Source organism: Lepidochelys olivacea, assembly GCF_965140295.1.
Source record: "Lepidochelys olivacea isolate rLepOli2 genome assembly, chromosome: 1".
Taxonomy (NCBI): Eukaryota; Metazoa; Chordata; order Testudines; family Cheloniidae; genus Lepidochelys; species Lepidochelys olivacea.
The window spans coordinates 400,149-427,833 of NC_140411.1; the positions used below are offsets into that span (position 1 = coordinate 400,149).

Here is a 27,685-nt window from a genome sequence, read left to right on the forward strand (position 1 = left end):
CACACTCAGATCTTTGATATGAGGGAGAAAGGTTACTCCTGGGGGCATTCTGTACCACTGCGCATGTGCAGAATTCATGTGTCTCCCCCCCCCCCCCCCCCCCGATTTTTTTCTCTGCAGAAAATACATTCTGCCACAGAGGTGATACAGGTTTCAGAGTAACAGCCGTGTTAGTCTGTATTCGCAAAAAGAAAAGGAGGACTTGTGGCACCTTAGAGACTAACCAATTTATTAGAGCATAAGCTTTCGTGAGCTACAGCTCACTTCCTCAGATGCATATCGTGGAAACTGCAGCAGGCTTTATATATACACAGAGAATATGAAACAATACCTATTCCCACCCCACTGTCCTGCTGGTAATAGCTTATCTAAAGTGATTTCCAGCACAAATCCAGGTTTTCTCACCCTCCACCCCCCCACACAAATTCACTCTCCTGCTGGTGATAGCCCATCCAAAGTGACAACTCTTTACACAATGTGCATGACAATCAAGCTGGGCTATTTCCTGCATAAATCCAGGTTCTCACATCCCCCCCACCCCCATACACACACAAACTCACTCTCCTGCTGGTAATAGCTCATCCAAACTGACCACTCTTCAAGTTTAAATCCAAGTTAAACCAGAACATCTGGGGGGGGGGGGGGTTAGGAAAAAACAAGAGGAAACAGGCTACCTTGCATAATGACTTAGCCACTCCAAGTCTCTATTTAAGCCTAAATTAATAGTATCCAATTTGCAAATGAATTCCAATTCAGCAGTTTCTCGCTGGAGTCTGGATTTGAAGTTTTTTTGTTTTAAGATAGCGACCTTCATGTCTGTGATCGCGTGACCAGAGAGATTGAAGTGTTCTCCGACTGGTTTATGAATGTTATAATTCTTGACATCTGATTTGTGTCCATTTATTCTTTTACGTAGAGACTGTCCAGTTTGACCAATGTACATGGCAGAGGGGCATTGCTGGCACATGATGGCATATATCACATTGGTGGATGTGCAGGTGAACGAGCCTCTGATAGTGTGGCTGATGTTATTAGGCCCTGTGATGGTGTCCCCTGAATAGATATGTGGGCACAGTTGGCAACGGGCTTTGTTGCAAGGATAAGTTCCTGGGTTAGTGGTTCTGTTGTGTGGTATGTGGTTGTTGGTGAGTATTTGCTTCAGGTTGCGGGGCTGTCTGTAGGCAAGGACTGGCCTGTCTCCCAAGATTTGTGAGAGTGTTGGGTCATCCTTTAGGATAGGTTGTAGATCCTTAATAATGCGTTGGAGGGGTTTTAGTTGGGGGCTGAAGGTGACGGCTAGTGGCGTTCTGTTATTTTCTTTGTTAGGCCTGTCCTGTAGTAGGTAACTTCTGGGAACTCTTCTGGCTCTATCAATCTGTTTCTTTACTTCTGCAGGTGGGTATTGTAGTTGTAAGAAAGCTTGACAGAGATCTTGTAGGTGTTTGTCTCTGTCTGAGGGGTTGGAGCAAATGCGGTTGTATCGCAGAGCTTGGCTGTAGACGATGGATCGTGTGGTGTGGTCAGGGTGAAAGCTGGAGGCATGCAGGTAGGAATAGCGGTCAGTAGGTTTCCGGTATAGGGTGGTGTTTATGTGACCATTGTTTATTAGCACTGTAGTGTCCAGGAAGTGGATCTCTTGTGTGGACTGGACCAGGCTGAGGTTGGTGGTGGGATGGAAATTGTTGAAATCATGGTGGAATTCCTCAAGGGCTTCTTTTCCATGGGTCCAGATGATGAAGATGTCATCAATATAGCGCAAGTAGAGTAGGGGCTTTAGGGGACGAGAGCTGAGGAAGCGTTGTTCTAAATCAGCCATAAAAATGTTGGCATACTGTGGGGCCATGCGGGTACCCATAGCAGTGCCGCTGATCTGAAGGTATACATTGTCCCCAAATGTGAAGTAGTTATGGGTAAGGACAAAGTCACAAAGTTCAGCCACCAGGTTAGCCGTGACATTATCGGGGATAGTGTTCTTGACGGCTTGTAGTCCATCTTTGTGTGGAATGTTGGTGTAGAGGGCTTCTACATCCATAGTGGCCAGGATGGTGTTATCAGGAAGATCACCGATGGATTGTAGTTTCCTCAGGAAGTCAGTGGTGTCTCGAAGATAGCTGGGAGTGCTGGTAGCGTAGGGCCTAAGGAGGGAGTCTACATAGCCAGACAATCCTGCTGTCAGGGTGCCAATGCCTGAGATGATGGGGCGCCCAGGATTTCCAGGTTTATGGATCTTGGGTAGTAGATAGAATATCCCAGGTCGGGGTTCCAGGGGTGTGTCTGTGCGGATTTGATCTTGTGCTTTTTCAGGAAGTTTCTTGAGCAAATGCTGTAGTTGCTTTTGGTAACTCTCAGTGGGATCAGAGGGTAATGACTTGTAGAAACTCGTGTTGGAGAGCTGCCGAGCAGCCTCTTGTTCATATTCCGACCTATTCATGACGACAACAGCACCTCCTTTGTCAGCCTTTTTGATTATGATGTCAGAGTTGTTTCTGAGGCTCACCAGGGGCTGCTGTGGCACCAGAACAGAGGGCAGCCGGATCACCAGCCATAGCAGCCAGCTGCAGAGAAGGAAGAGAAGAGGCTGCGTTCATAGAATCACAGACTATCAGGGTTGGAAGGGACCTCAGGAGGTCATCTAGTCCAACCCCCTGCTCAAAGCAGGACCCATCCCCAATTTTTGCCCCAGATCCCAAATGGCCCCCTCAAGGATTGAACTCACAACCCTAGGTTTAGCAGGCCAATGCTCAAACCACTGAGCTATCCCTCCCCCCATGTGCCCTGCCTGTGGGGCCAGGGGAGGAGACATGGGATATGGGGCGGCGGGGGGGGGGGACAGAGCAGGACACATGGGGCTACTGGGGGGGTCACAGACTGAGGTTCAGAAGGGCTAGTGGAGGGGACAGAGTGGGGAGGGAGCTTAATGGGAGTGGAGGTGAAGTGCCACATGGGGAAGGCGCATGCATGGTCACTTTGGGATGGGCTGGCTAACTGAGGGAGTGCAGGGCCACATGGGGACAAGGGGCGGTGGGTGCATGGGGACAGCTGAGTGGTGGTGCAGAGACACATGGGACGGGGGGTGGGGGATACAGGTCCACATTGGGATAGGGGCAGACTGATTGGGAGAGGCTAGGGGTCAGCCAGGGTCTTCCATACTTCTCCCACCCACAACCAACAACCCTCCAGGTTCACACCCAGGCTCCTTCCCAGCAATTTACTTCCCTCTCCCTCAGCAACTCAGTTACCCCGATTCCCCAAGCCTTTGCATTGCTTCTGAGTGGGGCGGGAAATCTGGTTCTGTATTGTAGTTTAAATGAATTATTACTCAGTGTTCTGTATTAATATACCTAGTAAGGAACCTATTTCCCAAAAAAACATTTATTTTTTGTTGTCTGTATTGTTACAGACAAACTTGCTGACAGGTATTTTGAAATAAATTACCAAAATAATTGAAACTGGCGCGATGATATGGTGTTATTTTAACCAAATAAAATATATAGAATTTTGCAGAATTTTAAAATATTGTATGCAGAATTTTTAATTTGTTGGAGCAGAATTGCTCTGGGCGTAAAATACCATGCAAGTAAGTGACACACAAAAGGAGCACTTAAAGACAATAAAGTCACTGCGGAGAAACTAAATGAATTCTTTGCTTCGGTCTTCATGGCTGAGGATGTTAGGGAGATTCCCAAACCTCAGCCATCCTTTGTAGGTGACAAATCTGAGGAACTGTCACAGATTGAAGTGTCACCAGAGGAGGTTTTGGAATTAATTGAGAAACTTAACAGTAACAAGTCACCAGATGGCATTCACCCAAGAGTTCTGAAAGAACTTGTGACGATGTGAGGCAGCAGGGAGCGGGGAGTGTTGACCTGGGAATGTGCCCTGGGGATGGGAGACCTGAGAACCTGTCACCTGAGCCAGGAGGGGGAGGGGGAGGGGGAGGGGGAGGTAACACCTCTGCCCAGGAATGTGAACAGAGGCTGCAGCAGGGAACCTGCTGGGTGGGTTTAGTTTCAGTTTGGGGCTGGGTGGAGGAACACAGGGAACCCCAGGGCTGGGGTCTAAGCTCCCTGCTCCCCTAGAAGGACGTGATTGAGGGGTCCTGGTTGTACCCACAAGCTCTGTTTTGGACTGTGTTCCTGTTGTCCAATAAACCTTCTGTTTTACTGGCTGGCTGAGAGTCTCAGTGGATCCCAGGAAGAGGGGTGCAGGGCCCGGACTCCCCCACACTCCGTGACAACTGGTGGCAGCGGTGGGATGTACTGCACCCCGTGAACGGCGCTTCCTGCAGTAAGTGACTGGGAAACAGTTAAATGAAGGGGGATTGATGGGGACCGGGCATGCTGAAGATTCAGAGAGAGACGGTTTCAGGGGGCGTTTAACCCCTGGGAGTGTGTGACCAGAGAGAAGGACTTTTGCAGTAACAGGGTCTCCCGGGGGATCGCAGCGAGCGGTCCCAGGGGCGGAGGAGTCTGCAGCTCGACCCTGGCAAAGAGTTGGTGACCTCAAGAAGGACTGGCACACGAGGGGCTTTTCCTGGAAACCGTGGAAAGCTGCCCAGCCTGCGAGTGGCCAGCAGGGAGATGTACGCTAAATGCCTTAAGAGCGACCTGGTGGAGCTGTGCAGGCAGAGGGGACTGCGCATTGGGAGGTCCATCAAGGAACAGCTGATTGCCCAGTTGGAGGAAAGGGATCGCTTGGATGACCCGATCCCTGTCCCTGAGGGAAGCCCCCCGGCGGACACAGCTTGGGCCCTGGGGCCTGACCGGGCTGGGAGGGGTCAGACTGCTGCCCAGGACATCCCGAGACCCTTCCTACCTAGGCCTGGGGGAGGGGTTGGGGGAAGCCCAGCGAATACCAAGGGCACCCTGACCCCAGCAGCCAGCAGGGGATCCTCCCGGCGGAGCTCCCCATCCCTGGAGCGGATGCGGCTGGAATGGGACAGGGAGATGAAAATGAGGGAGCTGGAGGATCATGAGAAACAACATCAACATGAGGAGAAACAACGTCAACATGAGCAGGAGGAGAAGGAGTGGGAACATCAGGAGAAGGACAAACAAAGACAGCATGAACTGGAGCTGGCCAGGCTGAAGAGCAGTGGGGCCCCAGCTGCGGGGAGTGAGGGGGAACCCAAGACTGCAAGGAGCTTTGATAAGTGCTTCCTGGCCCAGCGGAAGGAGGGGGAGGACACAGATAGCTTCCTGACGGCCTTTGAGAATGCCTGCGAGATGCACAGGGTTGACCCCGCAGACAGGCTCCAGTTTCTCACCCCCTTACTGGACCCCAAAGCCGTGGAGGTGTACAGCTGGATGACAGGGGCGGAGGCAGGGGACTATGAACTATTCAAACAGGCCCTGCTCCGTGAGTTTGGGCTGACCCCCGAGATGTGCCGGAGAAGGTTCCGGAGTCAGCGTAAAACGCCTGAGGTCACCTACCTACAACTGGTCAACCGCATGCAGGGATATACCCGCAAGTGGACAGCTGGGGCCCGAGCTAAAGAGGACCTGCTTGACCTAATCGTACTGGAGCAACTGTATGATCAGTGCCCTTCCGACCTGAGGCTGTGGTTGGTGGACAAAAAGCTCGAGAACCCCCAGCACGCAGGGCAGCTGGCCGACGAGTTTGTGAACAGTCGGTCAGGGGTTAGCCGGGAGGAATCCCAAAAGAACAGGCCGCCCCCAATGCAGAGAGAGAGTCACCACGGGACCTCCCAGCGGGGAAATAGGGAGAACCCCCTCCAAAGGGGAACGCCTGGCGTCGGGCCCCTCCAACCCGCTCGAGGGGACCAACGTGACCTGAGCTGCTATCACTGTGGCCAGAGAGGCCACGTACGGACCCAGTGCCCCGGGCTCAGGGACAGACTGAGCAGACCCAACCTACCCAGGGTTAACTGGGTAGGGGCTCAGCTGGACGAGGGGAAGACGACCTAGGAAAGGGGGGCTACCAGTTTACCACCTGCCCCGGAGGGAAGAGTACCCCAGGCCAGCTCCACCAGAGGGCTGGAGGCTCTGGACTCAGGGTGCTCGGTTTACAGGGTGGGCGCGGGGCTGTCCCTCCGGAGAGAGTGCCTTGTTCCCCTGGAGGTGGATGGGAGGAAGGTCAATGGATACTGGGATACAGGCGCGGAGGTGACGCTGGCCTGGCCCGAGGTGGTGGCCCCAGATCGGGTGGTGCCCAACACCTACCTGACCCTGACGGGGGTGGGTGGGACCCCATTTAAGGTGCCCGTGGCAAGGGTACACCTGAAATGGGGGGCCAAGGAGGGCCCCAAGGATGTGGGGGTACACCACCATTTGCCCACTGAAGTTTTGATGGGGGGAGACCTAGAGGACTGGCCAAGCAAGCCCCAGACCGCCCTGGTTGTGACCCGTAGCCAGAGCCGGCGAGGGGCACTGCACCCTGACCTTGGGGAGGGTACCACACCGGAGGTGCAGGACCCTACCCTGGTGGGGAGGGAGCGCCGAGGGGCACAGCTCAGAGAGGCGGAGGCCTCAGACCTGGCCACTGAGGGGGAACCGGGCCCCATCCCTTCCCCAGCTGCTGAGTTCCAGGCTGAGTTGAGGAAAGATCCCTCCTTGCGGAAGCTCAGGGACCTGGCCGACCTCAGTGTGGTACGGACCGTGAGGAGAGGCTGCCAGGAGAGGTTCCTGTGGGAGAAGGGGTTCCTGTACCGAGAATGGGCTCCCACAAGGGAAGTAGAGTCCTGTGCGGTCAGGAGGCAGCTGGTGGTCCCCCAGAAGTATCGCTGCAAGCTACTGTACCTGGCCCATGACATCCCCCTCGCAGGGCACCAGGGAATCCAGCGCACCCGGCAGAGGTTGCTACAGAACTTTTACTGGCCCGGGGTCTTTACCACGGTCCAGCAGTATTGCCGATCCTGTGACCCCTGTCAGAGGGTGGGGAAGGCCCGGGACAAGGGGAAAGCGGCTTTGAGACCTTTGCCCATCATAGAGGAGCCTTTCCAGAAGGTGGCCATGGACATCGTGGGGCCTCTCAGCAGGACGACCCGGTCGGGGAGGAAATACATTCTAGTGGTGGTAGATTTTGCCACCCGCTACCCCGAGGCAGTGCCCTTAGCTTCCATTGAAGCAGACACCGTGGCAGACGCGCTCCTGACCATTTTCAGCCGAGTGGGGTTCCCCAAGGAAGTCTTGACAGACCAAGGCTCCAACTTCATGTCGGCCCTGCTCCGGTGCTTGTGGGAGAAATGTGGGGTCCGGCACAACTGGGCCTCAGCTTATCACCCCCAGTCCAATGGGCTGGTGGAGAGGTTTAACGGGACGCTAAAGATGATGCTGAAAACCTTTATGGACCAGCACCCGCAGGATTGGGACAAGTACTTACCTCACCTGCTGTTCGCGTACAGGGAGGTGCCCCAGGAATCTACCGGATTTTCGCCTTTCGAATTGTTATATGGCAGGAGGGTGAGGGGCCCCCTGGACCTGATGAGAGACGAGTGGGAGGGGAAGGCCACTCCCGATGGAGAGTCAGTGGTGGAGTATGTCCTGATCTTCCGAGAGAGACTGGCTGAACTCATGGGCCTGGCCAGGGAGAATCTGGCCAGAGCCCAGAGGAAGCAGAAGGTCTGGTATGACCGCACGGCACGGGCCCGTGCCTACGCCACCGGGGATCAGGTGATGGTTCTCATCCCCGTGAGAAAGAACAAACTACAGGCCACCTGAGAGGGCCCTTTCAAGGTTGTCAAGCAGCTCAATGAGGTAAACTATGTGGTGGAGCTGTCAAACCGGGCGCACCACCACCGGGTGTACCATGTGAATATGATGAAGCCATATTATGCCAGGGGGAAGGTGGTGTTGGCCGTGTGTGGACATTGGGAGGAGCAGGGACATGACCCTTTAGTAGATCTATTCCCTGGGACCAGAGCTGGTTCCCCGCTGGAAACAATTCCCCTCTCAGATCAGCTAACCTCTGCCCAGCAAGCTGAGGTCAGGGAGGTGCTGCATCCGTACCGACAGCTGTTTTCCAACCAGCCTGGACGCACTAATCTGACTGTCCACCAGGTGCAGACAGGGTCGCACCCGCCGATAAGATGCTCCCCCTTCCGAGTCATGGGGAAAACTGCTCGGGACCTGGAAAGAGAGGTCCGGGACATGCTGGCTTTGGGGGTGATCCAGCCATCGGCCAGCCCGTGGGCCTCGCCAGTGGTGCTGGTCCCCAAAAAGGATGGGTCGGTCTGGTTCTGTGTGGACTATCGGAAGCTCAATGCCATCACTGTATCTGATGCCTACCCCATGCCCAGGCCGGATGAGCTCCTAGACAAGCTGGGAGGAGCTCAGTACCTTACCACCATGGACCTTACAAAGGGCTACTGGCAAGTGCTGCTGGATGCAGATGCCCGGCTGAAATCGGCCTTTATCACCCCTCTGGGGCTCTAGGAGTTCCTGACCCTGCCGTTCGGCCTCAAGGGAGCGCCGGCCACCTTCCAGCACCTGGTGGACCAGCTCCTGAGGGGGATGGAGAGTTTTGCCGTGGCGTATATTGATGATATCTGTGTCTTTAGCCAGACCTGGGAGGACCACGTGTCCCAGGTTAGACAAGTGCTGGACCGACTCCAGGGGGCTGGGCTGACTGTAAAAGCGGAGAAGTGCAAGGTGGGGATGGCGGAAGTATCTTACCTGGGCCATCGGGTGGGGAGCCGCCGCCTAAAGCCGGAACCAGCCAAGGTGGAGGTGATCAGAGACTGGCCCGCTCCCCACATCAAAAAGCAGGTCCAAGCCTTTATTGGGATGGCAGGATACTACCGAAGATTTGTGCCCCGTTTCAGTGCCATAGCCACCCCCATCACTGAGCTATGCAAGAAGGGGAAGTCAGACAAGGTGGTCTGGACCGAGCAGTGCCAGAAGGCTTTCTGGGTGCTGAAGGAGGCTCTGGTCAGTGTCCCAGTCCTGGCAAACTCAGACTTTGACAAGCCCTTTGTGGTGTTCACCGACGCCTCCGACACGGGACTGGGGGCGGTGTTAATGCAGGAGGATGAAAAGGGGGAGAGACACCCCATCGTGTACCTGAGCAAGAAGTTGCTACCCCGGGAGCAACACGACACGGCCATTGAGAAGGAGTGCCTGGCCATGGTGTGGGCCCTCAAGAATCTAGAGCCCTATCTCTTCGGGCGACACTTCACCGTGTACACCGACCACTCTCCCCTGACCTGGTTGCACCCGATGAAAGGAGCCAACGCCAAACTCCTGAGATGGAGCCTGCTCCTACAGGATTATGACATGGACGTGGTCCACGTGAAGGGAAGTGCCAACCTGATAGCGGATGCGCTGTCCCGGAGAGGGGGCCCCGAACTTCCCCAGGTCACTGATCACAGTGACCCCGCTCAGTTCAGTCTCGAACGGGGGAGAGATGTGACGATGTGAGGCAGCAGGGAGTGGGGAGTGTTGACCTGGGAATGTGCCCCGGGGATGGGAGACCTGAGAGCCTGTCACCTGAGCCAGGAGGGGGAGGGGGAGGTGACACCTCTGCCCAGGAATGTGAACAGAGGCTGCAGGAGAGAGCCTGCTGGGGGGGTTTAGTTCCAGTTTGGGGCTGGGTGGAGGAACACAGGGAACCCCAGGGCTGGGGTCTAAGCTCCCTGCTCCTCCAGAAGGACTTGACTGAGGGGTCCTGGGTGTACCCACAAGCTCTGTTTTGGACTGTGTTCCTGTTGTCCAATAAACCTTCTGTTTTAATGGCTGGCTGAGAGTCTCAGTGAATCCCAGGAAGAGGGGTGCAGGGCCTGGACTCCCCCACACTCCGTGACAGAACTCAAATTTGAAATTGCAGAACTATTAACCGTGGTTTGTAACCTGTCCTTTAAATCAGCTACTGTACCCAGTGACTGGAAGATAGCTAATGTAACGCCAATATTTAAGAAGGGCTCTAGAGGTGATCCTGGCAATTACAGGCCGTTAAGTCTAACATCAGTACCGGGCAAATTAGTTGAAACCATAGTAAAGAATAAAATTGTCAGACACATAGAAGAACATAAATTGTTGCGCAAAAGTCAACATTGCCTCTGTAAAGGGAGATCATGTCTTACTAATCTATTAGAGTTCTTTGAGGGGGTCAACAAACACATGGACAAGGGGGATCCAGTGGACATAGTGTACTTAGATTTCCAGAAAGCCTTTGACAAGGACCCTCACCAAAGACTCTTATGTAAATTAAGTTGTCATGGGATAAGAGGGAAGATCATTTCATGGATTGAGAACTGGATAAAAGACAGGGAACAAAGAGTTGGAATAAATGGTAAATTTTCAGAATGGAGAAGGGTAACTAGTGGTGTTCTCCAAGGGTCAGTCCGAGGACCAATCCTATTCAACTTATTCATAAATGATCTGGAGAAAGGGGTAAACAGTGAGGTGGCAAAGTTTGCAGATGATACTAAACTGCTCAAGATAGTTAAGTCCAAAGCAGACTGTGAAGAACTTCAAAAAAATCTCACAAAACTAAGTGATTGGGCAACAAAATGGCATATGAAATTTAATGTGGATAAATGTAAAGTAATGCACATTGGAAAAAATAACCTCAACTATACATACAATATGATGGGGGCTAATTTAGCTACAAATAATCAGGAGAAAGATCTTGGAGTCATCGTGGATAGTTTTCTGAAGACATTTACGCAGAGTGCAATGGCAGTCAAAAAAGCAAACGGCACGTTCGGAATCATTAAAAAAGGGATAGAGAATAAGACAGAGAATATCTTATTGCCTTTATATAAATCCATGGTATGCCCACATCTTGAATACTGCATACAGATGTGGTCCCCTCATCTCAAAAAAGATATACTGGCATTAGAAAAGGTTCAGAAAAGGGCAACTAAAATGATTAGGGATTTGGAACGGGTCCCATATGAGGCGAGATTAAAGAGGCTAGGAATTTTCAGCTTGGAAAAGAGGAGACTAAGGGGGGATATGAGAGAGGTCTATAAAATCATGAGTAGTGTGGAGAAAGTGAATGAGAGAAAGTTATTTACTTGTTCCCATAATATAAGAACTAGGGGCCACCAAATGAAATTAATGGGTAGCAGGTTTAAAACAAAAAAAAGGAAGTTCTTCTTCACTCAGTGCACAGTCAACCTGTGGAACTCCTTGCCTGAGGAGGTTGTGAAGGCTAGGGCTATAACAGGTGTCACAAAGTTCCTGCTCTACCTTGGTGGTCTTGCGCTTATTGGTGGATTTGCTCGCCTTGGAGCTTCACGGCAGCCCTCAGCCTGGCCGTTTTTCTGAACCCACAGTCCAGGTTGACTCCTCCTGTGTCTGACCAGGAGTTGGGAGGATTTGGGAGGATTGGGGGTTTGGGAGGATTTTCTCACTCTCAATTCCTAGTGCCTCTTGCTCCCAGCTCCTCACACGCACACCACAAACTGAAGTGGGCTCCTTTTTAAAACCCAGGTGCCCTGATTAGCCTGCCTTAATTGATTCTAGCAGCTTCTTGATTGGCTGCAGGTGTTCTAATCAGCCTGTCTTAATTGTCTCCCGAAGGTTCCTGATTATTCTGGAACCTTCCCTGTTCCCTTACCCAGGGAAAAGGGACCTACTTAGCCTAGGGCTAATATATCTGCCTTCTATTACTCTCCTATAGCCATCTGGCCCGACCCTGTCACACAGGGTTTAAAAGAGAACTGGATAAATTCACAGAAGTCTATTAATGGCTATGAGCCAGGTTAAGTCTATTAATGGCTATTAGCCAGGATGTGTAAGGAATGGTGTCCCTAGCCTCTGTTTGTCAGAGGGTGGAGATGGATGGCAAGAGTGAGATCACTAGATCATTACCTGTTAGGTTCACTCTCTCTGGGGAACCTGGCATTGGCCACTGTTGGTAGACAGGATACTGGACTGGATGGACCTTTGGTCTGACCCAGTATGGCCATTCTTATGTTCTTATGTATCACTTTGAATTCCAGGACGTTGATATGAAGCCAAGCCTCTCTTCGAAATCACTGACACTGTACTGCAGTGGTTCCCAAACTGTGGGTTGCGACCCTATAGGGTTGCATCCTCAGCAGATGGGGTCACGGTGATCACTAGTGTATGGAGGGCACCATTTTGCTCCACGCAGCGTGACCTTGCATGTATGGTGTGTGTGAGGTCACAAAGCATGAAGGATGCCATTTTGCTCTTCAAAATGGTAACTTCCATGCTGCCTGGTTTCCAGGAGGAAAGAATTCATTAACATGGGCTAGTGCCAGGAACAAGTGTGCGAACCCTGTTGTATTGTAAAGTTGTCAAGATGGGCTCCCCAACCCAGCAATGAAGCAGCGGTCACTACCGACTTTGTGAGAAGTTCTAGGGAGAACAAAACTCCCTTGCAGATCTGATGTGGAGTTCTACACTTTCCAAATCCTTTTACTCGCTTTTATCTGAATCTTTAACTCCAGCTATGGTAATAAGTTTCAGTTTGGGTTCAGTCTAGATGTGTCTAAGTGCCGTGTGCTTTGGGCAGTGCTGACGAGAGGAGATGCCTGGGAAGAACTGTTTCCCGAGGGCCAGCGAATCAGTATACTCGGCAGGTGGCCAGATGACAAGGGACTGGGCATCTCCTGTAATTAGATGGAGTGTGTAAACTGCTAGCCTGCAGGGGGAACGACCGGGGCTTCTGGTAGTCCAGAAGGGGAGCTTGTGTTGCCTGCAGCTGATAGACGCCCTTGTGATGAAGTGGGACTGTTTTTAATGTTCTCTCTGAATACTGTGTGGGTGTCTCGGTTTCCCCTAGGCATTTCTTAAGTCTCTAGGCGGTGGGATCAGGGGATGTGATTGTTGCAGAGCCCTAGAGGGCCAGTGTGATGGTGTCTGCACAGAGAATGGCCGACACCCTGTTTCCTGGCAACTGATGGCCTGGGCCCCTCCTCTGCAAGGTGAGAGCTAAAGGGTTGGAGAACAAAGGAATCAGGTGCCCTCCTGGCCCGGGAAAGGGACAAAGCCCAGAGGAGGAGGGGCTGGAGGGGGAGGCAGTTTGGGGCTGGCTGGGACATGGAGTGAAGGGCAGACGTGGTTGTCTGGCTCACTGCCCCCCAGAATGGACCCAGCTGAGGGGTCCTGTTCTCTGCACCTGCAAACTCTGTTTTAGACCATGTTCCTGTCGTCTAATAAACCTTCTGTTTTGCTGGCTGGCTGATAGTCATGTCTGACTGCGGAGTTGGGGGGCAGGACCCTCTGGCTTCCCCAAGACCCCGCCTTGGCGGACTCGCTGGGGGAAGTGCACGGAGGGGCAGAGGAGGCTGAATGCTCTGAGGTCAGACCCAGGAAGATGGAAGCCGGGTGAGCTTTGTGTCCTGAAGACAGGCTGCTCACAGAAAGGAGACTTCCCCAGAGTCCTCACTGGCTTCATGGGGAGCAGTTCCAGATCATCGCCCAGGGACTCCATGACAAGCCCCAACAGATGCTGAAGGGCTGTGTGACCTGGGTGAAGGTCCCATGGATGGGGCCCCTTGCCCTGCCTATGGCCCAGATCCCTGTGCAGACCCAGGAGGGGTTGGGCTGGCTGGTCATTCGGTTCTCCAGGATATCGGCTGTGAGGTCCTGTTGCGGGGTGACTGTATCTCTTTGGGACAGGATCCAGGCCCTGCTCCTGTAATGGCCAAGGGTTTGAATTTGAATCCAAGGAACCAATCAGTGGAGAGGGAAATGGTCAGTGAAAATGCAGATGACTTGGCTGGCAGTGGGGAGGAGCTGCAGGGGGGAGGACAGGATACCTGGCTAGCAGGGGGGAGGGCAAGATACCTGCCTGCCTGTAACCAGCCCCCTGGGGCTGGGTGAGACAGAGAGATGCTCCCTGCCCCCCTGCACACCGGAGAGGGGGCTCACACTGGCTCCGATGCTGTAAGGAGAGCAGAGAGCTCGCTGCCTGCCCCCACTGGGACAGCAAGGGCAGCGCTGAACAAGGATGGAGCTGAGACCCCAGTTGAGGGGGGGGGGACCCACAGGCAGGGCAGTTCGGCTGCCAACCAGGTTTAGCTGGTCCAGAGATACTGCTGGGAAGTGATCCCAGGGCAGGGAAGGAGCGACCAGGGACAGGGCTCAGTGGGGCTGTGACCCCAGGCCCAGCCCACGAGAGGGAGCAGGTCCCACTCCCTCCCCCAGCACCTGAATTCCAGACCGAGCTACGGAAGGATCCCTCCTAGGAGGAGCTGAGGGGACTTGCTGGCCACAGGCTGCAAACCCCCGTGGGGAAGGCTGCAGGGACAGATTCCCGTGGGAGAAGGGATTCCTGGACCGAGACGGGGCTCCCCCAGGGGAAGTAGAACCGTGGGGGATCAGGAAGCCGCTGGGGGTGCCCCGGAAATGTCACCACCAGCTGTCGTACCTGGCCCAAAACGACCCTCTCTCGGGACACCAGGGGATCCAGGCCCCAGGCAGCGGCTGCTGCAGAACCACGACTGACCCGGAGTCTGGGACGCGGCCCAGCGGCACGGCAGGTCCTGCGACCCTGGCCAGAGGGTGGGGAAGGCCGGGATAAGGGAGAAGCTCCCTTGAGACCCCTGCCCAACACAGAGGAACCTTTCCAGAAGGTGACTATGGACATAGTGGGGCCCCTCAGCAAGGCGACCTAGGCAGGGAAGAAATACGTCCTGGGGGTGATGGATCTCGCCACCCGCTACACAGGGGCGGGGGCTCTGTCCTCCACCAAGGCAGACACCAGGGCAGACGCGCTGCTGACCATCTTCAGCAGAGGGGGGGTCCCCAACAAGGTCCTTACAGACCAGGGGTCCAATGTCCTGTCAGCCTTGCTCTGGGGCTGGTGGGAGAAATGGGGGGTCTGGCCCACCTGGGCCTCTGCAGGTCACCCTCCGTCCCACAGGCTGGTGGAGAGAGTTTATGGGACCCTGGGGTTGATGCTGAGGACTTTTATGAATCAGCATCTGCAGTCTCGAAGCGGGGAGAGATGTGACAAAGTGGGAATGTTCTTAATGTTCTCTCTGAATACTGTGTGGGTGCCTCAGTTTCCCCTAGGCATTTCTTAAGTATCTAGCTGGTGGGATAAGGAGGTGTGATTGTTGCAGCACCCTAAAGGGCCAGTATGATGGTGTCTGCACAGAGGATGGCTGATGCCCTGTCTCCTGGCCACTGGTGGCCTGGGCCCCTCCTCTGCAAAGGTGCCAACTGAAGGTGTTAGAGAACAAAGAGATCAGGTGGCCTCCTGGCCCGGGAAAGAGACAAAAGCCAGAGGAGGGGCTGGAGAGTTTCAGTTTGGAGCTGGCTGGGGAAATGGAGGGAGGCCCAGATGGGGCTCTGGGCTCCCTACCCCCACAAGATGGACCTGACTGAGGGGTCCTGTTCTCTGTACCTACAAGTTCATGGTTTTAGATCATGTTCCTGTCATCTAATAAACCTTTTGTTTTACTGGCTGGCTGAGAGTCACGTCTGACTGCGGAGTTGGGGGGCAGGGCCCTCTGGCTTCCCCAGGAGCCCTGCCTGTGTGGACCCACTGTGGAAAGCGCATGATGGGGCAGGGGATGCTGAATGCTCCGAGGTCAGCCCCAGGAAGGTCGAAGTTGTGTGAGCTTCTTGCCCTGGAGACAGTCTGCTCAGAGAGAGGAGGCTCCCCCAGAGTCCTGCCTGGCTTTGTATGGAATAGTTCCAGAGCATCGCCCGGAGACCCCATGACAGCCCTCATGCTGTAAGCTGGTGGTAGCAATTCACCCAGACAGCATCGTTAACACCAGACAGTGTCATGCTAATAAATACGACTTCGTTTTGCCTTGTGTTTCTCCAGAGGCTCATTGGTAGCACAGCCTCTCCCTGGCATCTGAGCCCAGCTGGAACAGGGTGCTGGCGCCCGAAGGCCCAGTACTGGAGCTGTTGAGGCCAGGTGGCCTGCCCTTGTAGCACAGGGTGACCTCTTGGGGGCCTGGCACACTAACAGAGTTCTCCCCGGAGATGGTTGAAAGGCGGGGGCATAGCACAGACCTTGTGAATCCTGTTAACACTGCACTTGCGGCCCCATGCAGAGCCTCAGCCTGGAGCTCGCTGCTCCCTTAACTGAGCCAGCCAGCTCTACATCTGTAACCACAGAGCCAAGATGGCATTCACCTGCCCCATGGGCAGCCTGCCTCCAGCCCCATTCTCTTCCAATCAGGATCTAGGCTCCATTTTACTGGGCCTCACCACGGCCAAGCAGAGGGGGGGGCCAGGAGGGCCATTTGGCCTGGGCCTCAAACTCAAAGTGGGCCTCAAATTTAGATACTTGTTAATTTTTTGGCATTTGATAAGTTTTGCAACTTGTTTTTATGCCCATCCCTATTGGACCAAAATGTGACACACTCTCTCAGCTTAGAACTGCAATTTTAAGCAAATAAGAGCTGTGATTTGGTAAAAGACAGAATTTTTTTGTTAAGTGATATAGGTTTTGTCATATTAAAGAGTTCAAAATGTTCACAAATATTAATAAAAATATATTGGTTCTGATGGCACAAGATTAGACCGTGATGAACGTGTTCTCTCAGATCAGCTGATTACATAAACAAACCACTACTAGTGGCTGGTGCTGGATCAAGTGCGTGCTGAAAGGTACAGAATTGTTACATTTTAGTATCTTTACAGTTTTATGTCTAGTTGACTAAGGTATTATTTATGTGTGAGAATTCTTCATTATTATCTTCATATGGTAGCTAAAAGAGGTGACTGGTTGGGCTGGTTGAGCCCTAGCTTGGTAGCTTGGCCATCATCATGACTTTCGTAGTCCGTAGGCCCGGATTCAAGGTGAAAATTTGTGAGGACAGTCTTGTACAGTGAGTTTCGTGAGGACACACATTTGAAATGTTTGGACATTATCCCTCTGTCTGTATCCGTGTCTGTGTTTACTATACATACGTAATCCCTTTGTCTTCAGATCAGCCTATTATATTATACCTTGCGTGCTTGAGTTTTGATTCAGTGATAAGAATAATAACCTGACTGTTTCATTTTGTGTTCTTAATTAGTATTCCTTCATTTTCAGCATTTGTGTATCATTCAGCATTTGTGTACGTTTACAGTAGAAGATTTCAAGTGTAGATAAGCTATTTATTTACAGCAGAATATTTCAAGTGTGGATAGGCTCCATATTGACCAGATAGATCACTATGAAGAGGAGATTTGAAAGTGGTGCAAGGAAGAGATGACGAAAACAACTGAGTGAAGCAGCAGCTAAGAGCTCAAAGTCAATAACTTCATTTCTCAAACCACTGGAAAACACACCTTACCCAACAAACAATGCTACAGATAATGAAAACTCCGCAACTGCAACAGGTGATATTTCAGTGCCAATACCTGAACATGAGGACAGTAGTCAAGAAGGAGATGTGCCAACAGTAACAGATGCAGAAGAAGATACTGTGTACGATTAAGAAACTCAACAGCAACAGGAAGATGTAGATCTTACGCAGTAAGAGCAATTCATGAGTACTACAGGTTTGACTATGACTGACATTGGAATTATTGACAAGAGCAATGCTGCCCAAATACAATCTTTTCTTCAAATTAGTTGTTTTGAAATTCCAAGTAACATTCCATGAGATGCTGTTAATCATGCTTTCCCTACTCATCTGCTGACAAAAACTCTTCCAAGTGGTGAGACCTGCACAAGAGACTGGTTATGCTGGAGTACGGAAAAACAATCTCTGTACCGTGCACCCTGCTTCATTTTGAACAAAAGTGCTGCAAATGCATCAGGTCTCTCTGACCAATCAGGATGGCACATCAACAGGGGTTGGAGGAAGTTGAAAGACTGAATACCATCCCGTGAGAGTTCACCGTCACACAAAGAACACTATGTTGCATGGAAATCAGCCAGTAGGGCAGCATTAGCTGAAAGTTCAGTTGAGAATTTACTCTTGACTGAACTCTCTACAGAAACTAACAACTGGAAAAAACTTCTTGAGCGCATCCTGAATGTCATCCTTTTTCTTTTTGACTGGGGATTGGCTTTCTTTGGTTCTAGTCAATGTACTGGTGATCGTGCAAATGGAAACTTTCTAGGCATAGTGGAGCTCCTCAGCAAATATGACCCACTTTTATCAGAGTATGTTAAATGTATTTGAGAATCGCAAGAGAATCAAAAGCACATACAAGTCCATTATCTCGCCACATGCATACAAAACGGGTTTATTGAGCTATGTGGGTCATTCGTACAAACAACAATTCTTGATGAGATTCAAAATGCCAAGTATTTTTCAATCATTGTTGATGCCACTCCAGATTGTTCTCACAGGGAACAGACTACTATGGTTATTTGATACGTTAAGATTGTAGACAGCTCAAAATTTTGAATTGAAGAAAGGTTTATTTTGTTTGATAATTTCATGAGAAAAACTGGGAAAGAAATTGCTGCTCAAGTACTAGTAATTCTAGAAGGTTTTAAGTGAGATTTTCAAGTCTGCATTGGTCGAGCCATGACAATGGATCCAATATGGCCGGGAAGTACAAAGGTGGACAAGCAGTTCTGCTTGAGAATAATTCAAACTGTATTTTCTCCAGCTGTGGAAACCACACACTGAACCTGGTAGGTGTTGACTGTGCTGAATCATGCAAGGAGGCAATTACTTCCTCTGGAACTGTTCAGCAAATGTACAATCTCTTCAGTAGCAGCCCACAAAGGTGGGAAATTCTGAAGCAATCTCTTCCTGTTTCACTGCAGGGGATGTCCAGAACTAGATGGTCTGCACGGATTGATGGGGTTCAACCAGTTGCGCAGCATTTGAATTCAGTGAGAAAGGCTTTAGATGAGCCTGAAGCTCTCAGTCTCACTGCACAGGCTCGAACTGAACTTCAGTCTGTTCAGAGGCACATGTCCAAATTTGAATCCATTCTGACATCATCTTTGTGGATGAAGCTACTTTCAATGATCCATCAAACTAATCTGGGAATTGAAGCACGCAATGCTACCCTTGATGTTGAGAGGTTTCCAAACCCTTGCACTTGCTTTTATCTGAAGCGTTTTCTCTCAATAAACTCCAGTCTGGTGTTCCCATAAACCTGTCCAGTGCCTTGTGCTGAGGAGCCTGGGGACTGAGGTGGAACCAGGGAGCTGGGGTGTACTGTTTCCATGGCAGCAGCTGGGTGTACATTGCCGGGGTGCAGAAGGCATGGGAATATAAATCTAGGACTGGGTTAAAATCATGCTTGGTAAAAATCAGATGAGGTGGAACCGGATATTAATCAATTAAAATTGGTGTGCTGGATATTAGGCTTGATTGGTGGACAAAATAATGAGGGGCTGGCTATTCCGCCATCACCGCCTTTTGGGGTCCTCAGAGAAAGAGACTTTGGCGGAGGGGGAGAACAGATGGAGGCTATTGGAGCAAACGTCACCAGCATCAGCTGCGCCCACCATCTCCTGTGACCCAGGGCCTTCTCTCCTATGCCTGAGGGACATCCTTACCAACCTGGGCTAGAAAGGACGCAGACACTTCCTCCCCCGCCAGCTTCAGCTGAATCCTGGTCACCACCTGAGCTGAAATGGGCTTGGACTGTAACAGCAGCTGCAGCTCCAACCCCTCTCAGCTCACGTCCTTGCCTTCCCCCAAAAGCAGCGTTATCACCATCTCTGATACGTCTGAGGGCATGCCAAACCCAGGGGCTTTCTGCTGAAACTCGCTCAGCTACAGGCAAAGGGGAAGGGAAGCTGTTCAGATGAAAGCCCCATTCACTGCTCTACAGGCAAGGGTCAGCTCTCTCCCATCTCGTCCGTATCGCTACTAAAGGGCTACAAGGATGTTTGCTGGTTTGCTGGCTGTGGTACCAGGCAGGCTGAGGACTCCACCCGCCAGCCCTCACACCTTCTTTAACACTGCTCAGTGCTGGACAGTGACTGGGTTCTGTGAACACCTCTGGCCCACTGACTCTGTCTAAATCAATACAACAGCCCCTCCCGGCACCTGGTAGAAGTCCTCTTGGCCAAGCAGCTGCTTGGCACTCTCCCAGCCAGGCTCCTTGCTGAACATCATGCACAGGGTATCCGTCACCCTCAGGATGGACGCTGGTGGTAACCGGTAGCTCCGCAGCTCCTCAATGTCCTGCACCTGCAGTCCAGCCAGTGCTGCCTTGTACTCAGTATTCATCTGAGGGAAGGGACAGACAAGCTGCACTGGGGCATCCCACATACACCCCTCCCCAGACGGGCAGGGACCGGGGCAGTCCAGGCCTCACTGGGGCATCCCACATACACCCCTCCCCAGATGGGTGGGGACTGGGCCAGGCTGGGCCTCACTGGGGCACCCCACATACTCCCCTCTCCTCTGGGCAGGTTCCAGGGCAGCCAGGCCTCACTGGGGCACCCCATGTACCCCTGTGATGCCACGGGAATTCTCTAACAAGTTTATGAATGACAGGCAAGGCAGTGACTGGACTAGGTGTTGCTACCCAGTGGGAGCCAACGGGTCAGCCGCTGGTCTCAGGGCAAGGCAGGTCCTGGAGCATGTGTCAGGAACTCTCTGGGGTGGGATGAGGGGAGTTAGGCCTGGCTCAATCTGACCCAGCTCAAGGGAGGATGCTCAGACAGGGGAAGTGGCCAGGACTGAACCGCTGACACCTTGACAGCAGGGAACTCTGGCAGGGGACTGAACTCCAGGAGGACAATGGCATGAAAGGTGACAGGAGGCTGGGATAAAAGCAGCCTTTGAAGAGGCCTGGGGGCTCATTTGGGCCTGGGAGACAAAGAGACAGAAATGGCTTGGCCAGCATGGACAATGTCCAAACCGCTGCTTCCCAGGGCTGACTTAAGGGCTTCCCCGGGCTGTGCTCCAGGTGCCTGCTTTGCACAGGTGGCTGGTGTCGCTGCAAATCCTGGCTGAGGTGCCTGGATCCCTGAAGAGTGTAGAAGTCTCTGACCAGGAGCTTATGGCAGCTGCACTCACTGGGCAGAGCTCAGGGCGGGACCCAGGAGGCTGGAGCCCAGTGGCTCAGTCTAGTAGGCGTTGAGGCTGCATGGCCTGACCTTAAGGGACAGCAGGATCCTTTGAGGTCTGGCCCACTGAAGGGGTTCCCCCAAGGGACTGTTTAAAAGATCGGGGGTGGCACAGATCCGGTGGATCAGTGACTTCACCTCCCCTGATGGACAGGCATCAATAGGGAATCCCACGTATCCCCCTGACCACCACATACCGGGCCGATTCCCACCCATCTCCCACCCGTTGCCCCTGCTGGCCAACCAGCTGGGCAGCAATAACGTATCCTGACCCACACCAACTCCCGCCCATGTGAGGCTCACCCCTACTGATGGGCCTTGCACCTAAGCCCCTGCATCTCCAGGGGCTCAGCCGGACCGGGTGCCCACCCCTGCCGTTCCAGGGGCTCAGCCAGGCAGCCGGGCCGGGTGCCCACCCCTGCCGTTCCAGGGGCTCAGCCAGGCAGCCAGGCCGGGTGCCCACCCCTGCCGTTCCAGGGGCTCAGCCAGGCCGGGTGCCCACCCCTGCCGTTCCAGGGGCTCAGCCGGGCAGCCGGGCCGGGTGCCCACCCCTGCCGTTCCAGGGGCTCAGCCGGGCAGCCGGGCCGGGTGCCCATCCCCTGCCGTTCCAGGGGCTCAGCCGGGCAGCCGGGCCGGGTGCCCATCCCCTGCCGTTCCAGGGGCTCAGCCGGGCAGCCGGGCCGGGTGCCCATCCCCTGCCGTTCCAGGGGCTCAGCCGGGCAGCCGGGCCGGGTGCCCATCCCCTGCCGTTCCAGGGGCTCAGCCGGGCAGCCGGGCCGGGTGCCCATCCCCTGCCGTTCCAGGGGCTCAGCCGGGCAGCCGGGCCGGGTGCCCATCCCCTGCCGTTCCAGGGGCTCAGCCAGGCCGGGTGCCCATCCCCTGCCGTTCCAGGGGCTCAGCCGGGCAGCCGGGCCGGGTGCCCATCCCCTGCCGTTCCAGGGGCTCAGCCGGGCAGCCGGGCCGGGTGCCCATCCCCTGCCGTTCCAGGGGCTCAGCCGGGCAGCCGGGCCGGGTGCCCATCCCCTGCCGTTCCAGGGGCTCAGCCGGGCCGCCGGGCCGGGTGCCCATCCCCTGCCGTTCCAGGGGCTCAGCCGGGCCGCCGGGCCGGGTGCCCACCCCCTGCCGTTCCAGGGGCTCAGCCAGGCAGCCGGGCCGGGTGCCCACCCCCTGCCGTTCCAGGGGCTCAGCCAGGCAGCCGGGCCGGGTGCCCACCCCTGCCGTTCCAGGGGCTCAGCCAGGCAGCCGGGCCGGGTGCCCATCCCCTGCCGTTCCAGGGGCTCAGGTCCGTGCACACCTTTCTCATGGCAGACTCCTTGCTCTGCTCCAGCAGTTGCTGCTCCTGTGTAAGGATCTCGATGCGCGCCTCGCGGTGCTGACAGTCCTGCTCCTGCTGCTTCTGCACCACTTCTTCACGCTCTGCCCGCCGCCGGCACCTGGCCACTTGCTGAGGGCAGGAGGGGAGCAGACATGGCACCAGCAGCCCACACAGCCCTTCCCTCTGCTGCTGCCCAACCCCTGCCTCACCCCCAGCATCAACCCAAGCCATTGCTCCAGGCTGTGAGTGTCTGAGCAGGACAGTTACTCTACGGATGAATACTCGCCCCACTCTGTCTGGAGGTACAAATCCCCAAACCCTGTGGAGAGCGCCCCCTGCCTTCTCCTGCAGCTGTACTGCGGCCTTGGGAAGGGTCCCCACTCTGCAGCACAGCGCCCCCAGCACCACGCTGGGTGAGCTGATCTGGTGGGTGACAGCACAGGGCGCCAGGCTTTCCTGGAGGCCACCCTCTCACCTCCTTGGCCATGCGAAGTTTCTCCTGCAGATACTTGATGTCCTGGTTGTGCTCCCGCAGCTTCTCACTCACTGCCCACATCTTGGTCAGAGCAAGCTTCATCCTGCCCCAAGGAAAGCAGAGTGAGGCTCCCGCACCCCCCAGCACATGTTCAGATCCAGGGCACTAGGGGCACTTGAATGTGGGGGTGCAGCCCAGGGACCCCTCCAGCTGGATCCTTCTGTTCCAAAGTCAGGAGCCCCTAGTGGGCAACTCTGGGATAACCTGACCCTGGCAGGGAGAGGCGGCTTGTGTCCTGGTCAGGGGGTCAGACCCTGCTCCTCACCCATACTCCTGGGGTGGAGGGGGAAAAGGAGGCACCCCATCCCCATTCTCTCCCTCAGCCACGTCTCCTCAGTCACAGAAGCTTGGCACACACAAGTCTGGAGCTGTGGCTGCATGGCCCCCCAGAACACTGCTGCCGGCTGTTAGAATGGGGGCAGCTTGAAGGCCCTCTTGCTGAGTGTCGAGACCCCACAGTCCAGCCATTACTGACATGGGAAGTTTACCCTGCTCAGCGCTGATGGCCTGGCCCATGGGGCAGAGCCATGTGGGGGCACCATGGGGCCAGAGTTAAGGTTGTGATGGGGAGCAGGGTTTGGCCTCATTCCTCACCGATCAGCCTGAGTCCAGCTCTGCCTCTGCAACTGTGCTGAGAACATGAGGAAAATGTCGATGAAATCCAGGAAGGTCTTTGGGGTGATGACGGGCATGCTGGGGGCCAGGTATGTGGCGTAGCAGCTGGCAGAGCGGTGAATCAGAGCCATGGCTGAGGCAATGCTGGCAAGCGAATTCTCCAGGGCCTGCAGCGACGCTGGGACTGACAGACAAGCAAGTGGACACCATTAGAGACTGTGGAGAGGAGGCAGCAGGGCCCACGGGTTGGAGCTGGCCAGCACGAGCGGCCAGGCACTTGGTGCCTGTATTCTGTGCTGAACCCAGGTGGGCCTGGCCCTTTGCTGGCTGCATAGCCGCTAGGATCCAGGAGGGGCTGAGACCCCAGAAGCAGGCCGAGCCCTCACCTGGGCTCTGCAGAGGCTGCTGGCTGAGGGCATCTTCCAGGCGCTGGGTAGCCACCTGCACCAGGGACTCCTGGCTCCAGGGCTGGTACACATCAGTGCTGCAGGTGAGGGTGAGCAGGGCTGTGGCCATGGCTGTGGGGTAACCCAAGGGCCCCCTGCCCTTCGCCCAGCCCTTGTGCCCATCCAGCAGCAGCAGCAAATGCAGATTGCTCCTCACAGATTGGTAGAACCTGGAAGAGAAGGCCACGGGGCTGAGGGAAGAGAGGGGGACCCCCAAGATATGGGGTGACACCAAACCCCTCCCTCCCAGTCCAGTTTGAGGGGGACTGACACTAACCCCCACCCAGCACAGGGAGTGCCCCCTGCCACCAGTGGATAGCCCCAGCCCAGCAGGGTCTCAGGGCAGGCCCAGCTGGAATTTCCTTCTCTCGCCAAATACCCCTGACAAGAGGATGCCCCCCCGTGTGCGGGCGGGGCCTCTATGATTCCCCCCAGGGCAGGCAAGGTCTGGAGCCTGTGTGCACCCTTCAATACAGAAGTGGGGGGAGGATATTACACCCCCCTGGGGTCACCCCCATTAGACCTGCCCGGCTCAGGGATCCCACCCCCCAAGCCGCGGTCACTCCTGTTAGACCTGCCTGGCTCAGGGATCCCCCCTCCCCCCCGCAGTCACTCCTGTTAGATCTGCCCAGCTCAGGGATCCCATCTCCCCCCCGCCCCCCTCCGGGGTCACTCCTGTTAGACCTGCCCAGTTCAGGGATCCCATCTCCCTCCTGCTCCCCCGCCCCATGGTCACTCCTGTTAGAGCTGCCCAGCTCAGGGATCCCATCTCCTCCCCTCCCCCCTCCGGGGTCACTCCTGTTAGACCTGCCCAGCTCAAAGTATTCCCAACTTCCCCTGGCCATGGTCTCTGTCACTCCCTCCCTGACCTTTGCAGGACTATGTTGGGCCTCATGGTCCTTTTGATGTTCTGGTTCTCCTGCAGCAGTTCTCTCACGATGTGTGCGGTGTCTTCAGCAGTGTACAGGCCAGGGTAGGTGCCCTCTCTCATCAGATCCACCAGCTTCTGCATGGTGCCCAGTGCCACCCCCTGGTGCACCAGCACCACGACTCTAGCATCCAGGATCCCGGCCTGCCAGCTAGCTTTCCTGATCAGCTCTCTCACCTCCCACTCCCCCGCCTGCCCCGTCAGCTCAAAGAGCTGGGAGCCGGTGGCGTTGGCAGCCAGGGCCACCAGGGACCTCCTGCCGGTGGAGAGGTGCAGGGAGAGGAGGGCCCCATGCCCCTGTGGGCAGCACAGCACCCGCAGCAGGCGCACCAGGTGATGGGTGACTTCTCTGCACAGCACGAAGCCCCTGGGGAGGAAGGTGCTGAGCTGCTGCTGGATGGTGTCCCAGCATCTCTCGTGGTAAAGGCTCTCCCGGCTGGAGGAGGCCGGCACCAACTCCCTGCTGAAGAGGATGTTGCGCACGTCCTCTCCTGGCAGCAGCAGGAGGTGGGAGGGCAGCAGGGGCTTGTTGCTCTCCTTCTTGGTGGAGGGCCTGCGCTTGCTCTTCAGGGGGGTGGTTTGGCGGGTGCTGGTGTGGCGCCCCATGGCCGGGTGCTGCTCCTGGAAGCGAGGGTGCAGGGCTGGAAAGGGCTGGATGGAAACCATTCTCTTCATCTCAGTCGCCTCTGCCCCCTCGGGCTCCAGTGTGTCCAGGGCAGAGTCCCTGGATGGCACTGCATCCGGCTGGTCCAAGGCCAGGGCTGGGGCCTGGTCTATGGGATCGAAGGCGTCGGGGCAGTCCCCGTCGCTGCTGCTCTGCGAGGAAGGCTCCTCATGGCTGTCAGCCAGCACACCCTGCTCAGCGCCCAGCTCCATGGCAGCGTCTTGCCCGGCGGGCTCCATGATGCTCCTGGCTCCCTCGCGCTGCTGCGGCTCCTTGTCACTGGTGGATACCACCCTCAGCATGCTCCTCTTGGTGCAGAAGGTGCTGGCAGCCACGTCCAGCAGCAGCTGCCCGCTCTCCTGCCGCTCGCGCTCCAACAGCAGCGGGTCGCAGAAGATGCGCAGCGACTCGTGCAGCCAGAGACGGACGATGACCCGGGTGCTCAGCGTGAGGCTGAGGCTTATCCCCGGCTGGCCTCGCTTTGCAGCCCTGAGGGTGCTGGGGTCCTCCAAGGGGCTGGTGAGGTGAATCCCGGGGCAGGGCCGCAGAAGGAAGAGGCCCCTGAGAACCTTCTCAATGTGGTGGTAGGAGAAGTGGTAGCAGGCGGGGGAGGAGCGGAATCTGGCCGTCATGGCCTCGTACACGTCCACAGTGGCCCACACCAGGGCAGTAGCCAGCTCGCTGTGCCTGGCCAGCAGGGGGAACTTCTCCAGCCAGGCCAGGACCAGGGGTCTGTGGATGCTGATCAGAGACTCCCTGGAGACACTGGGGAGCGAGAGGATGCTGCAGAGCCGAGTGAAGCGAGGGGAGAGCGGGTGGACACCGATCGCTGGGGCAGCCACCAAGCCAAAGCAATTGAACTCTGCTGAAGGGATGTGTCGGAGCTCCAGGGTCTCGGCGCCATAGACCTCCTGGTGAGAGAGGGCCTGGCGCAGGGTCTCCACCACGGGGTGACTCCTCTGCCTGGCATCTGGGACAGAAAGGACCATCACGCCTTGGAGCAGCCTGCCTATCCCACCATCGGCCACCCACAGGCTCTTCTAGGAGCCAAGCGCCAGTGGCAGGAGGGCACTAACACACACAGCCCTGCGGACTTAACCAACCCTGGGTGACGGGCCTGGCCAGGGGGAGCCAGGTCCAGCTCGGGGTTCCAGACCTAATGACGGGGAGCTGGGCCCTGTACAGCCCTGGGGGTTGGGGTGTCCGGAAGGGTTGCCAACTTTCTAATCACACAAAACTGAACACCCCTGCCTTGCCCCTTCCCTGAGGCCCCCTGCCCTCCACTCACTCCACACATACACCCCGTCGCTCACTCTCACTCACTCATTTTCACCAGGCTGGGGCAGGGGGTTGCGGGAGAGGGTGAGGGCTCCAAGGTGAGGCCAGAAATGAGGGGTTCAGGGTGTGGGAAGGGGCTCCTGGCTAGAGCAGGGGCATGCAGGCTCCAGGAAGGAGTTCGGGTGTGGGAGCGAGCTCAGCGCTGGGGCAGGGGGTTTGGGGTGCAGGAGGAGGATCCAGGCTGGGACATAGGGGGTCAGAATGCTGGAGGGGGCTCTGGGCTGGGGCACGGGGTTGGAGTGCGGGAGAGGGTGCAGGCTCTAGGAGGGAGTTCAGGTGTGGGAGAGTCCTCAGCGCTGGGGCAGGGGGTTTGGGGTGCGGGCTCTGGGCAGTGCTGACCTCAGGCGGCTCCCGGAAGTGGCGACATGTCCCTTGGCTGCTAGGCTCAGGGCGCGGCCACGGGGGCTGTGCTCTGCCCTCACCTGTAGGTGCCGCCCCTGCAGCTCCCATTGTCCGCAGCTCCTGGCCAATGGGAGCTGTGGAGCCGGCGCTCAGGGCGGGAGGCAGCTCGGAGCCCCCATGGCTGCCCCTGTGCCTAGGAGCCAAGGGACATGTTGCCACTACCGGGAACCGTGAGGAGCTGGGCAGGGAGCCTGCCTGCCCCACTGCACTGCCAACTGGACTTTTAATGGCCTGGTCAGCGGTGCTGACTGGAGCCGCCAGGGTCCCTTTTCGACCGAGTGTTCTGGTAAAAAACTGGACACCTGGCAACGCTAGTGTCCAGGCCCTGAGATGGGGAGCTGGGTCCAGCCAGGGGGAGCCGTGCCCAGCAGAGCCCTGGGGCGGAGGGTATCTGGCCCCAGTGAGGGGAGCCAGGCCGAGCCAGAGGGAGCTGGGCCCTGCAGAGCCCTGGGGCAGAGGGTGTCTGGGCCAAGGAGGGGGAGCTGGGCTGTACTGTGCCAGGGGGAGCCAGGCCCCACAAAGGGTATGTGGCCATTTCCAGCTCAGCCCAGGGCAC

The 27,685-nt window shown here is 55.7% G+C and overlaps 1 protein-coding gene across 1 annotated transcript in view; it reads right to left on the reverse strand.

Moving 5' to 3' along the window:
- The window catches only part of DNHD1 (dynein heavy chain domain 1), a 178,169-nt gene that overhangs the window by 26,207 nt on the left and 124,277 nt on the right, over nucleotides 1-27,685 (reverse strand). The window contains exons 26-31 of the mRNA XM_084616938.1: nucleotides 24,667-26,359; nucleotides 23,738-23,967; nucleotides 23,331-23,535; nucleotides 22,677-22,779; nucleotides 22,181-22,330; nucleotides 19,859-20,041 (exon numbers count right to left, since the gene is read on the reverse strand). Of these exons, the coding sequence (XP_084473064.1) occupies nucleotides 19,859-20,041; nucleotides 22,181-22,330; nucleotides 22,677-22,779; nucleotides 23,331-23,535; nucleotides 23,738-23,967; nucleotides 24,667-26,359 (2,564 nt within the window). The remainder of the gene's footprint in view (nucleotides 1-19,858; nucleotides 20,042-22,180; nucleotides 22,331-22,676; nucleotides 22,780-23,330; nucleotides 23,536-23,737; nucleotides 23,968-24,666; nucleotides 26,360-27,685) is intronic.